The 14,349-nt window shown below is 39.5% G+C and overlaps 1 protein-coding gene across 2 annotated transcripts in view; it reads right to left on the bottom strand.

The window, feature by feature from the left end:
• Window positions 1-11,230, bottom strand: part of KIZ (kizuna centrosomal protein) — a 226,783-nt gene extending 215,553 nt beyond the window's left edge. For both annotated transcript variants that reach the window (XM_036244184.1, XM_036244185.1), the window contains exon 1: window positions 11,138-11,230. In XM_036244184.1, coding sequence (XP_036100077.1) covers window positions 11,138-11,226 — 89 coding nt within the window. In that variant the 5' untranslated portion in view covers window positions 11,227-11,230. The remainder of the gene's footprint in view (window positions 1-11,137) is intronic.
• Between the last annotated feature and the right edge of the window lie 3,119 nt (window positions 11,231-14,349).

Genomic DNA, 14,349 nt, shown 5'->3' with positions numbered 1-14,349 from the left:
CCCTTAGGTACTGCCAGGTATACATCAAAGACTGCAGTGTACTGCATATTAGAACATATTAGCTGGGCTGCTGCTCTTCCCACTTGATGTGCAAGTCAAGCTAAATGGCTTCTCTTGTTCCAGAAAATGGCCTTGGGTCCAACACAAAGAATCCTTCATGGAACTAATGGTTCAGGACCTAGCTTGTGTAGGTCCCACTGCTGTATTTGGTTACCTACAAAGAAACACCCATAAGGCTATCAACTGACTTCTCAAAAGAAACACTACAGGCCAGAAGGGAATGGCATGAAGTAATCAAGGTAATGAAAAACAAGGATCTGAATCCAAGACTACTCTATCCAGCAAGGCTATCATTCAAAATAGAAGATGAAATAAACAACTTCCCAGACCAAAAAAAAAAGGCTAAGAGAATATATTAGCACCAGCACTGCAAGAAATATTAAAATGACAGCTATAATAAGTAGAAGAAATAAGAAAATTATAACCACAATAAACAAAAATGGCAATAAATAAGTATATATCAATAATAACCTTAAAGTACAGTGATACCTCTGTTCTCGAACATAATTCGTTCCAGGAGGACGGTCGAGAACCAAATTGTTCGAGAACCGAAGCAATGAAACCCAATAGGAAAGCGTGACTCCACAAAGCGTGACTCTCTCTCTGCACTCACACTGATGACGCAAGCAAGGCGCGCTGGGCCAAATGAACGCCATTCGGCTCAACTCGGCTCATCTCGGAAGTCCGAGTTCCAAATATTTGTTCGGATTCCGAGACAAAAGTTTCTCGAATCCCGATTTGGTCGAAAACCGAGGCGTTCGAGAACCGAGGTATCACTGTAAATGGATTAAATGCACCCATAAAAAGACACAGAGTAGCTTATTGGGTAAGAAAGCATGCTTATATATATGTTGGTTACAAGAGACCCACCTCACAACAAAATACTCACATAGGTTGAAAGTGAAATGATGAAAAAAAATCTTCCAAGCAAACAGAAAGAAAAAAAAGCTGGGGTAGTAATACTCATATCTGATAAAATAGATTTCAAAATGAAGGCCCTAACTAGAGACAAAGAAGTCCATTACAAAATATAAAAAAGATATATCCAACAGGAAGATATGACCTTGGTAAACATACATGCACCCAATGTATGGGCACCAAAATATATTAAAAATCTTCTGGAAGAATTCAAAGGAGAAACTGACAGCAATACAATCATAGCAGGGGACTTCAACATCCCACTGACATCACTGGATAGATCCTCTAGACAAAACATTAACAAGAAAACAGAGACTCTAAATAATGCACTAGATCAAATGGATTTAATAGATATCTACAGATAATTATACCCACAAACTACAGATTCACCTTCTTCTGAAGTGCACATGGGAAATTCTCAAAGACAGACCACATATTAGGACACAAACTGAGTCTCTACAAGAAATCATATCAAGCATCTTCTCAAATCACAATGGCATGGTAATAGAAATCAATTACAACAACTTTAAGGTCATTTTCTTTTTTTTATCCTCACCCAAGGACATTTTTCCATTTTTTGTTCAGATAGAGTGGGAGGGAGAGAGAGAGAGAAACATCGATGTGAGAGAGACACATCGAGTGGTTGCCACCTGCACAACCCAACCAGGGCCCAGGACAAACTGCAGCCGAGGTACGTGTCCTTAGCAGGAACTGAACCCGGGTCTCTGGACCGCAGGCCGACACTCTAACTGCTGAGCCAAACTGACCAGGGAAATCCACAGCATTCTTATACACCAATGATGAAGCCACAGGAAGAGAAGCTAAAAAAAAAATCTCATTTATCAATGCAGCAAAAAAATTTATATACCTAGGGATAAACTTAACCAAAGAAGTAAAAGACTCATTTGCAGAAAACTATAGCACATTGAAAAAAGAAATAGAGGAAGATATAAAAAAGTGGAAGCACATACCTTGTTCATGGATTAGAAGAATTAACATCATTAAAACGTCCATACTACCCAAAGCAATCTATAGATTCAATGCAATCCTCATCAAAATACCAACGATATTTCACAGAACTAGAACAAATACTTCAAAAGTTCGTATGGAACCAAAAAAGACCCTGAATAGCCACAGCAACCTGGACAAAGAAGGACAAAGTAGGTGGGATCAAAATACTGGATATAAATTTATATACTACAAAGCCACTGTAAGCAAAACAACCTGGTACTGGCACTAGAACAGGCATACAGGTCAATGGGACAGGACAGAGAACCCGAAAATTAACCCAAGACATTATGCTCAACTAATATTTGACAAAGTTGGCAAGAGCATACAATGAAGTAAAGACAGCCTCTTTAATGACTGGTGTTGGGAAAATTGGACAGCTACATGCAAGAAAATTAAACTAGACCATCAACTTACACCATACATAAGAATAAACTAAAAATGAATAAAAGACTTAAATGTGACTCATGAATCCATAAAAACCCTAAAAGAAAATGTAGGTAACATAATTTCAGACATTATACGCAGCAGAATTTTCACTGATACATCACCTAAGGCAACAGAAAGAAAATGAGCACGAGACTACATCAAACTCAAAAATTTCTGCACAGCAAAAGAAATAACCATCAAAATGGAAAGGGTACCCAGGATATGGGAGAACATTATTGCCTATGATACATCAGATAAAGGGTTAATTTCCAAAATATATAGAGTACTCATACACTCAACAAAAGGAAGACAAAGAACCCAATTAAAAAATGGGCAGAGGACCTAAACAGACATCTTTCCAAAAAGAACATACAAATGGCCATGAGACATATGAAGAAATGCTCAACATCACTAATCATCAGAGAGATGCAAATTAAAACTATGAGGTATCATTTCACACCTGCCAGTATGGCTGCCATCAACAAATCATCAAACAACAAGTTCTGGAAAGTGTATGGAGAAAAGAGGTCTCTAGTACACTGCTAGTGGGAATGCAGACTGGTGCAGCCACTATGAAAAACAGTATGGTGTTTCCTCAAAAAATTAAAAATTGATCTGCCATTTGACCCAGTGATCCCACTTCTAGGAATATATCTTAAGAAGCCTGAAACATCAACCAGAAAATATATGTACCCCTATATTCATAGCAGCACTGTTTGCAATCACTAAGATCTGGAAACAGCCCAAGATGAGTGGATAAAAGAGCTGTGGTACATATATACAATGGAATAATATGCAGCTGTTAAGAAAGCAAGATCTCGCCCTGGCCGGTTTGGCTCAGCGGTTAGAGCGTCGGCCTGTGGTCCGGAGAGACCCGGGTTCGGTTCCCGCTAAGGGCACGTACTTCGGTTGCAGTTTGTCCCCGGCCCTGGTTGGTCGTGCGGGTGGCAGCCACTCGATGTGTCCCTTCACATCGATGTTTCTGTCTCTCTCTCCCTTCCTCTCTCTCCCTCCCACTCTATCTGAACAAAAAATGGAAAAATATCCTTGGGTGAGGATAAAAAAATAAAAAAATAAAAAAAAAAGAAAGCAAGATCTCTTATCCTTTGAGATGACATGGAGGGACCTCAAGAGGATTATGCTAAGCAAAATAAGCCAATCAGAGAAAGACAAATACCACATGATCTCACTTATTTGTGGGATATAATGAACAAAGTGGGCAGATGAACAAAATAGACTCAGAGACATAGAAATGACTACGGTTCAAACTGACAAACCTCAGAGTAGTGGGTTTGGGGGATGGATGAGATGAACCAAAGAACTTATATGCATGTATGCATAACCAATGGACATAGACAACAGTGCTGGGGGGGGGGGGGGAGGGTATAGGGAGGAGGGTGTCTAGGGGGAGAAAAGGAGAAACATCTGTAACAAAAATAAATTAGTAAAAATTGAGGAAAAGAATCAATGGAAAAGTATTCTCGGGTGAGGATTAAAAAAAAAAAGAAAAAAGAAACACAAGAAGATATTTTAAAAATGGAAGCATATACTATGTTTAGATATTGGAAGAATCAACATCATTAAAATGTCCATACTACCCAACACAATATATAGATTTAATGCAAGCCCTACTAAAATACCAATGGCATATTTGACAGAGCTAGAACAAAAACCCCAAAAGTTTATATGGAACCAAAAAGACCCTGAGTAGCCACAGCAGTATTGAAAAATAAGAACAAAGTTGGAAGGATCACAATACTGGATATCAGGTTATACTACAAAGCCACTGGATTAAAAATAACCTGTACTGGCACAAGAACAAACATATAGATCAATGGAACCGAACAGAGAACCCAGAAATCAACTCAAGATATTATGCTCAATTAATATTTGACAAAGGAGGCAAGAGCATACAATGAAGTAGACAGTCTCTTCAATAAATGGTGTTGGAAAAATTGAACAAGTACATGCAAACAAAATGAAACTAGTCCACAAACTTACACAAGAATAAACTCAAAATGGATAAAACACTTAAATGTAAATTGTGAAATAAAACAAAAATCTTAGAAGAAAATGTAGACAGCAGAATTGCAGACGTCAGATTAAGCACAATATTCACTGATATATCAGCTCTAGGGCAAGAGAAACAAAGGAAAAAGTTCATAAATGGGACTACATCAAATTAAAAAGCTTCTGAATAGCAAAAGAAACCAGCATCAAAAGAACACATCTGCCAATGATACATTAGATAAGGGGTTAGTTTCCAAAATACATAATGTATCCTCATGCTACTCAAGAAAAGGAAGAAAACCCAATTAAAAAATAGGCAGAGGGCCCTGCCAGTTTGGCACAGCGGTTGGAGCATCGGCCTGCAGACCAGAGTCCTGGGTTTGGTTCCCGCTAGGGGCACATACCAAAAATAAATAAATAAATAAATAAATAGGCAGAGGAACTGAATAGACACTTCTCCAAAGAGGACATACAAGTAACCAAAAGACATTTGATAAAATGCTCAATGTCACTAATCATCAGATAGATGCAAATTAAAACAATTATGAGGTATTACCTCACACTCCCCAGAATGGCTACATCAACAAATCATCAAACAAGTGCTGGTGAGGATATGGAGAAAAGGGTACTCTAGTACACTGCTGGTGGGAATGTAGACTGGTGCAGCCACTGTGGAAAACAATATGGTGTTTCCTCAAAAAATTTAAAATGAAACTGCCATTTGACCCAGTGATGCCACTTCTAGGAATATATCCTAAGAAGCCTGAAACACTAATCAGAAAGAATATATGCACCCTTATGTTCATAGCAGTGCTATTTACAATAGCTAAGATTTCGAGAGAGTCCAAGTGTCCATGAATAGATGAGCGGTTAAAAAATCTGTGGTACATTTACACAATGGAATACTATGCAGCTATAAGAAAGATCTCTTTAACATTTGAAATTACATGGAGGGACCTGGAGAGCATTATGCTGAGTGAAATAAGCCAGTCAGAGAAAGACCAATATCACATGATCTCACTTATTTGTGGTATATAATAACAAAATAGATCGAGAAACGTGGAAGTAGAGAAGTCTGACAAACCTCGGGGGGATGGCAGGAGTGGAGGAGAGATAAACCAAAGAACTTATATGAATATATGCATAACCATGATCACAGACAAAGTGTGATGAAGCGGGGGGGGGGGGGGGCGAGTCAGGAGTGAGGAGGATATCGGGGTAAAAAAGGAGAAAATTTGTAATACTTAGATTAATAAAGATAATTAAAAAATAACTACTCAGCAATAAAAAAAAAAAATTCCTGTTAGCTACATGATAAAGTAAATTTTTTGTTTAACCCAATTTAACCAAAATTTTTTTAATGAAAAAATGGAGTACAAAATCCAAACACCAAATCTTTGCTTGGGGAACACAACCTATTTCTTAGTTGGGGGTATGCATATGTTTAAAAAGAATAGGAAAAAATTATATAAACATAATTTTAAAACTAATTGCTTCTCACAGATCTTTCCTTTCTCATTGATAAGACTGAACTTAAGAGAGAAGTGAAAGAAATATGGTATAATTGCTTGCATGTTAGGAAATTTTATTAGTCACTTTTCCCCCTTCTAAGGTTCAGTGGTCAATAGATACTTAATTCATGAAGAATTAATGACTGGACAGTGTAAACAATTTGTCATTTAATTATGAGCACAAAAAGACCCTTAAATGCATCTATGACCTTGTACCTCTGATGTCATGATTTATATCTGTGGTATTCCTGCCAAGAAAGTATGACCAGAGTCTGGTTATGAGGAAATATCAGGTGGTCCCAGTTTGAGGATCACCCTCTGGAATGAAAGCTGTACTCTATGAAACTGTCAGGAAGAGAAAAGACAGGGAAAAACTGAGAAACAGTTCCAGACTGGGACGGACTGCAGAGGCATGGCAATCAAATACAACATGGGTTCACAGATGGGATCCTAAACCAGAAAAGAAAAAAGACAGTGTTAGGACAATTGGTGAAATGGGCAGTTGGTGAAATTTTATTGGGGTTTGAGGACTGATATATCATTGTTGATTCCCTGATTGGGAGAGCTACACTGTGATTAGGTAAGAGCATTCTTGTTTTTTCGAAATACTAAAGTTTTTAGTATTGATGGGGCATCAGATTTGTAATTCTCAAATGATTCAGAAAAGACTAATAATTTTAGATAGGTAGGTAGAGAAAAAGAAAATGTAATACAATGTTAAGAGTTGAGGAACCTGGGTGAGAAGAGTATTAGAGGTCTCTGTCCTACACTTGCAACTTTTCTATAAACGGACTTACTTAAAAATAATTTTTAAAATTCACCGATGACTTCTAGTGAAACAAGACCACAGTCTGGAAATCCATCAGTTCCAAGCAGCAAGTTCTTTTTAATAATGAATGTTAAACTTCTTTGTTCCTGTTCAACCAAATAATGGTAATGATGGTCACTGGTGCCAATTCAATGACAACAGGATTTCCCAATTTGAGGTGGTGAAGAAGTAAACTTTATTCAGTGCAAAACAGCTCCATTGTGATACAGCTCTGCTGTGAGGCATCCGTGGAACCAGAGCCCTCTCTGGATATACAGCTCTGCTCTGCTCCTGTAAAACATCTTCAGTGTTTCAGCTCAGGCAAGGAGACACAGTCTTCAGTGGAACGGGAAAGTGAGCTGTCAGAGGCTGAGGGGAGCTGGCTTATGTGGACAGAACTCCCTACCCCTGGTTCCTGATTAGTCTGTCTTCATGCAAATGAGGACTCCAAATCTTCACAGTTTGATTGGTCCAAATGGTACTGTCCTGATTGGTCAGAATAGAACCACTCTGGTTGATTGGAGTTGCACAGCTCTGATTAGATGGTGAAAGCATCAGTCCTACTGGTTGAAATAGGATTCCAAAAACTCCTTTATAAGGGCTGGCTCAGATGACAGGGAAAAAAAAAAAAAAAATACAAGCAGGCAATTCAGCGCAGACCTCTCTCTGAAAGGCAGTTTGCATGAGAGGCCCTGTGTAGAAATGACTGGTAGGCTCTGTTTTTTTGCTTGCTTGTTTGTTTGTTTTTTAATTTGAGCCCACTTAGCCACTAGTAGCCTTCTTCGTAGGTGTCTTCTGTCTCATTATTTACAATACAGACATCTGCTGGTCATACTTGTTCTCTATCATGACACTTCATACACTGAAAACCACAAACACACACCTCTTGGCCTTCTATTCCAGGCAAAATGATTCTAATCTCATTAATCTTCATCCCAAACCCACATTCTAATCTTCCCATCCATGCCCCACCACCTCTGAATGCTATCTTTCATATATGTTTTAAATTTAAAACTTAAAACCATATATTTACCCCAATACAAAGCCAGAGAAAGGCTTATGTGGAGGATCCTCTTGCAATTTCTACATATTAAATCTTTATTTCAGAATCTTTGAAATATCCAACCTTGGGATGCATGCCCATAGTCCATGGTTTCAGTTACCTGCACCCCCACCTCCAACCCCCACCCCCAATCTTTTTAAATTTTACACAGCTGGATGGTCCTTAAAGTGTAGCCACGTTTACTTTCTACTTTTTAAGCCACTAGTTATTTGGTTTTTGTCTCAATATCATCTTCAGCTTTACTGAACAAATATTTCAGCATCAATTTCTGAACTCTTATGAAATCTCACCCTGAATCAAAAATGGCATTGAAAAACTGGGTCTTGTTAATGAGCCTCTTACAGGAATGTTTTTATACAATTGCAAGAGTCAATTCCACTTATATTTTTCCACCACTCTTGCAATACTATACACACTTTAACAAGTCACTTCACTAGGCTCTTTCAAATTCAATGATTGACTGTTACCACAGGGCAGAGAAAATACTGTATATAAAAAGGAGAAATTTCAGAATATAAAATTACATCTATAGGTGACTATAGATAAAATAATTTGAGCTAGAAATACATCAGTTACAAGGGAAAAGCCCAGTTATTAGACCAGCTAACAATACAATGACCCACCTCAAAGAGGGCTGAGAAAAGGCAAGTTTTTTTGTTTTGTTTTGTTTTTATCTTCCACTCCCGGGAACTTTCTGGTAAAGCAGCTGTGAATATCCAGGGCTGCAGCCTTTAAAATTTCTCTGAGTTTTACGACAAAATAGTCCTTCTGGTCACTGGGATTGGTTTGAAAACAAAAAAAAAAAGAGAGCCATCCAAACACTCAAATAGGAAACAATGATATTCAGTTTGCTCTGCAAAAGTACACCTTTCAACTTTTTTACTCTGAGACTGGCCTTACCTTACATATAAGTCAAGATCCCTCATTTCTAGTGAAGAACTAAGTTTCAAAGAAGTTAAACGACCTATTCAAGGTCACACAACTGTTCGTGGAGTAGAACCCAGGTTTCCACATTTCTACCTCAGTTTTCTCTGAATCAAAAGTTATTTGCCTCTGTATTTATTAACTATGTGTTAGAGCTAGTTACAGACTTTTAAAACAAAAAATAAATACACACAGAAACAGATTTGTACTGACTAAAATAAAACAAATCTCCACATCCAGACCCTCCAATAAGTTATACAATTTCACTCAAATTCTTTATATAATTTAAATAGCCTCACCTTACTAAACAGTTAAAGCATTAAATATTAAACATAAAGTGAGCAATAATAATTACATAGCTATATTATAAGGACTATAAACATCCAGGTGTTCTAACAGAGGAAGCAAAAATGATAACTCACAACTAACTTAGTTATAAAAAAGAATGCCATTTGAACCAGTAACATTTTGAAATTACAACTTAGGCTAAGAGATATAAATAACTAAAGGCCTAGAGTAACTGAGTTACTCTTTTACAGAACAGAGTCAATAAGCACTTTAAGTATACTAATGCAATGTCTTGTCTCTTAATTATCAGGTATGTGCAGACACTTAATACCATCTTTGAAATATCACACTGTCCACTTTTCCTAGTTGCCTGGAAATGGTCATTATTTAGTTACACTGTGTGGCTACTGGGTTCTATACAAGACATTCATAACTCCTGGACACTAGCTGGTTGACTTTGGGATTCCTTCCATTCATTCAACAAATATTTATCAAGCCTCTCCTCCATGTCAAGTACTCCATCACCAGCTAAAGATCCAGTAGATATGGTTCCTGTCCTCCTGAAATTCTCAGTCTAGGCAGGGAGCAAGTCACTTAAGCCATTACCCAGAATGCTATAAGAATCTGAGGTCACATAAGTTAGAGAATGGGTTGTCAGTACTTGGTGCCAGGGATGAACTTCAGGAAGTGATTTTACAGTTGGAGGTGAGACATATACACAATGGAGTACTATGCAGCTGTAAGAAAGAAAGCTCTCTTATCCTTTGAGACGACATAGAGGGACCTGTAAAGTATTATCCTAAGCGAAATAAGCCAAGCAGAAAAAGACAAATACACATGATCTCACGTTATTTGTGGAATATAATGAACATTAACAGTCTGAGGAATAGGGTAGACCCAGAGACGTGGAAGTAGGGTACAGACTGACAACCCTCAGAAGAGGGTTTTGGAGGGGGGGGGGATAAACCAGAGCTTATATGCATGTACGCATAACCAATGGACATGGACAATAAAGCCAGGGACCGGGTGGGGGCGATGGGGAGGTGGGTGTCAATGGGGTAAAAAAGGAGAAACATCTGCAACAAAAATAAAACTTAAATAAATAAATAAATCAATAAAATAAAGTTGGAGGTGAGGGGGTCACTGGGGGTGGGTGAGTAGAGGCATCTCAGAAACAAAAGAGGATGTAGAAAAAGATTAAGCGGTAAAATATGATTAGGACAATTAAGAAGGCCTATTGTAGATGCTCTATAAATATTTGACAAGAATCATAGCTAGCATAAAATAAACACAATTCCTTTCAAAAACCACTTCTGCCTTTACCTTAGATGTAACTGCTGTTGTTTTAGAATTGTCACACACACAGCACTCCTCTTCACTAAAATGATTTTGAAACTTTAAAACACTCATTAAATGTTTTATCAATAAGTTCAAAAATCTATTTCCTTTCTTGTCAACTAATGAGATTTCTAATTTCAATTAATTTAGCAGCTAAATAATAGTTCCAACAACTTATCTTTTATGTGATTATTTATAGTAAATTACTTTTTAATTTTCTCTCTTATGTGCTTAGATCTTGTTTTCAGTGGTTCTCTCATCTTCCATGTCTTAATCAAGGTATTATGAACACTCTGGAAGTTCGACTTCTCTCACTGGAAATTTCATCCTTGCGCTGGATACTTGGCCCCCAAAGTCCTCTGTATTTAAACAGGGCATATATTTCACGCGCGCGCGCGCATTCCTGTGCCTGGCATCATTCCCGTAGTGCGCTGTCGGGATGGGAGGGGATGGGATGACAATTTGCAGAGTAACTGGGGAGGAGGCGAGTAGATGGGGAATGAGAGAAATTCACAAGCCCTGATTGAGAACGACAGGCGGGAGAACTCCCACTCTCGCTTCAGGGCAAATTTGGTGACGCAGAGGCCTCCTGCAACAGGAGACCTCCATAAGTGAGGTATCTTCAATTTTGTCCTTCAAGCCTCACCCGGAGCTTGGCGGCGTCGCGTGCAGACCCGGGCCCAGAGGAAGGAACCACGGGTGGGTGAAGGGTAAGAAACAGGGGGTAGGTAGGGCACCAGCTAACCCTTGGAGCAAGCCGATTCCCCGCCCCCGCCGTACCTGTCCCGCAGCCCGTGCCGGAGGCGGCCCAGCCTCTCGTAGTAGTCGGGGCTCGACAGGGGGGAGGACTGTGCGGAGGCCCGAAGCATGCTGCCGCCACCGCCGCTCTCGCTTCCTTCCGCCTCCGGGCGGCCAAGAGGCTCGGTTGTCCGAGGCGACGGTCCCATCATGCACCGCGGGTAAACACTGCGTCCCCAAAGTCGTGCAAGGGGGGCGGAACGGAGGAAGGACGCGGCGCGCCGTGAAGGGGCGGAGCCTCGAGGGAGAGGCGCAAGCTGTCCCAGAGCCAGCGAGCTGAAGCTGCCTGCTTACGGTGAGATGGCTGCTGTGTGGGCTCGTTACCTAGGCCTGTTCGCCCAGAGACAGCAGACTTCCTTTACCCTAACCCTTCACAATTCTCTCGGAAGAGACTCTAGACCTCCTTCGAGCGGGGCCTTTTTCTGAGGGCCAACTCAGAAATCCACCGTTAATCTTGGCACACACCCCTCCCCCCCAGAGGATGGGGGCTGGAGCAATTCACGTGATCATTTTCATCTTTGGCATCAAATTGCATTAATTTTACAAAATGAATTATCTCCTTCCCTCCCGCCACCTCTCCTCCCTTCTTCCCAGGAATTGCGGAGTGCCAGGCTCTGTGCTAAGCTTGTTTTACTTCCTACTTCAAAACAAAACGAAACACTACAAAAGACAAGGCAAAACAAATATTTAACAATTGTGTGTGCTCAGCCCTGACAGTAGAATAACCCCTTACATGAAAATTCTAAGGATGTGCTTAATTCTGTAGGTCACATAACTGGTTGGTGAGGAAGGAAAAGGTGCTAAGTTGCTTGTAAAGTAGACATTTGTTTGTGCTGACAAATGCCCCATAGAATCCTTCTGCAGGGATTCTAAACCCAGTTAGCCGTGTGACTACCCTCCTACCAGTCACTTCTTGAAACCTAGGGTTCCTCATATGTAAAACTATGAGGGCACACCTATGCCTCTGTGAAAATGATTAGATTGGGTAATGTAGGTAAGTGCTTAGAAGAGGGCCCAGCACATAGAGAGCATTAGTTTTTATCATCATCATCATCAACAACTTGTGGGGAAAGCTTCGTGAAGAAAGGCTACCATTTTCCAAAATCCACAAGGCAGATAAAAGAAAATATTGAGTTTCTTTAGTCTGTTATTTCTCATTACTTTGGGTTTCTTTTCTCAGTCATTAATTTCACTTACTTATATGTAAAGTGTGACAAAGTAGTAAATCGATTACTACCAAAGAAGATAGACCACTCATAGTCCATAATTTCAACAATACAAAATTATGATTTTACTCAGTCTTTAACATTTGCCAGGTCCAGAGCAAGAATATGAATGGTCCTCATACCATTTGTCAAAATATTCAAAAATTATAAATCAAGATGACAAATTGTAAATAAAATATCTCTTCTACCTTGACCAATGTGACTTCATAAGAAGCAGGTAAGTGGCAGGGGAATAGTTCTCTGACTCCTTCCTTTGCCCACCCCCTTATTTCCCACCCCAGACTTAGTTCTGCACTTCACACAGGGTTTCACACACAAGCAGGGATGTATGTGTTTCTTCACTCACTCTACCCCTGGCCCCTACCTCATTCCACAAGTCCCAGCTCTGTCCATATTCCCACCTCAACCTCCTCTTGGCCACTTCTCAGGCCTAAGTTTGTACACATCAGTAATAGCCAACCTCGCCGGAGGGACCCAGGAAAGAGGTGTTTAAAGGAGCTTGGTACCCTTCAAGCAGGGAATATCAGGGTGGTGGGTACCTGGAATGTGTTCTAGAAGGGAGAGTGGTGGTGAGCTCTAGACAGTTATACTCCCTTGTTCTGGGGCCACCTTGCCTTATGCAGAGTGGCATGACCAGATAAGGGCCAGAACAAGTTCTGTAATATATAGAAGCCAGGGCAGGTAGATATTAGACCCTCTTGTCCAGGATCTAATATGTACCTATGTTACTTTTATTTAGTTATTATATCAAATCATTATACCAAATTGATCACATGGTAGTATACAAGGTTTACTTTAATGATTCTAGTGCAAATAACATTTACTACAACCCTGGCAAAAAAAAAACACAAAAAAATATTTTTAGGATTTTTTTTAAGTCTCTCCTCACCCTGAGTAGTTTTTAGAGGAAAATAAAAATCACCCAAGCAATTAACATAACTAATTATTTTCAGCAAATACACAAAGTAGATGAGGCAGTCATTTAGCATCCCTAAATTTAAAAAAAAAAAAATTTTTTATCTATTTTAGAGAGAGAGGAATGGGGAAGAAGAGAGAGAAACATCTATGAGAGACAACATCAATTGGCCGCCTCCCAGTGAGGATCGGGCCCACAACCTGGGCGTGTGCCCTGACCAGGAATTGAACTGGCGACCTCTTGGTGCATGGGTCAATGCTCAACCACTGAGCCACACCTGCAGGGCAGCATCCCAAATTATGATTAGGCCATTTTAGGAACATTAAATACAATTAACATTTGCCAGGTCCAGAGCAAATCCCTGCTTGTGTGTGAAACCCTGTGTGAAGTGCAGAACTGAGTCTGGGGTGGGAAATAAGGGGGTGGACAAAGGAAGGAGTCAGAGAACTAATTCCCCTGACACTTACCTGCTTCTTATGAAGTCACATTGGTTCAATTAAATACAATTGAACAGTAAATAGATAATTCAAAATAATTATACTTTGAATTATGTGGTTGATTTATTAATGGCATATGACAAATCTAGATGCAGGACCCACTTTATTAACAATAATACATAACAAACTGAATATTTTTAGAATATTTATGCTAAAATTATGTATTTTAAATGACTTAATAAATCCAAAGTTCTTCACTTGGAATATTTAATTTGCTGGAGCAATCTTTTTAAATACTGTTCTTACATCCCTTTATCTTAGAAGAGCTAGTTTCTATAAGCAGCTCTGCTTTGAACTTACCTAGAGTACAGGCCATCAAGTCTTCCTGGATTGGCAAGGGTTCCTATAAGCCACAGAATGTCTGAGCTGGAAGTTAAAAAGACTCTAGCCTCATGCTCTTTTCTAAAGATGAAAAAGGTTCAGGGCAGGTAAGGGACTTGACCAAAGTCACACAGCTGGTAACCCATGTATTATTAATGAGCCTAGTTCAAAAGATGGGTCCCTAATAGCCCTTTTAAACACACAGCAAAGAAAGCCCTGTAGTCATAAGGATCT

This window comes from Molossus molossus, unplaced genomic scaffold (assembly GCF_014108415.1).
Source record: "Molossus molossus isolate mMolMol1 unplaced genomic scaffold, mMolMol1.p scaffold_m16_p_6, whole genome shotgun sequence".
Lineage (NCBI taxonomy): Eukaryota > Metazoa > Chordata > Mammalia > Chiroptera > Molossidae > Molossus > Molossus molossus.
This window is presented reverse-complemented; position numbering and strand designations above follow the sequence as displayed.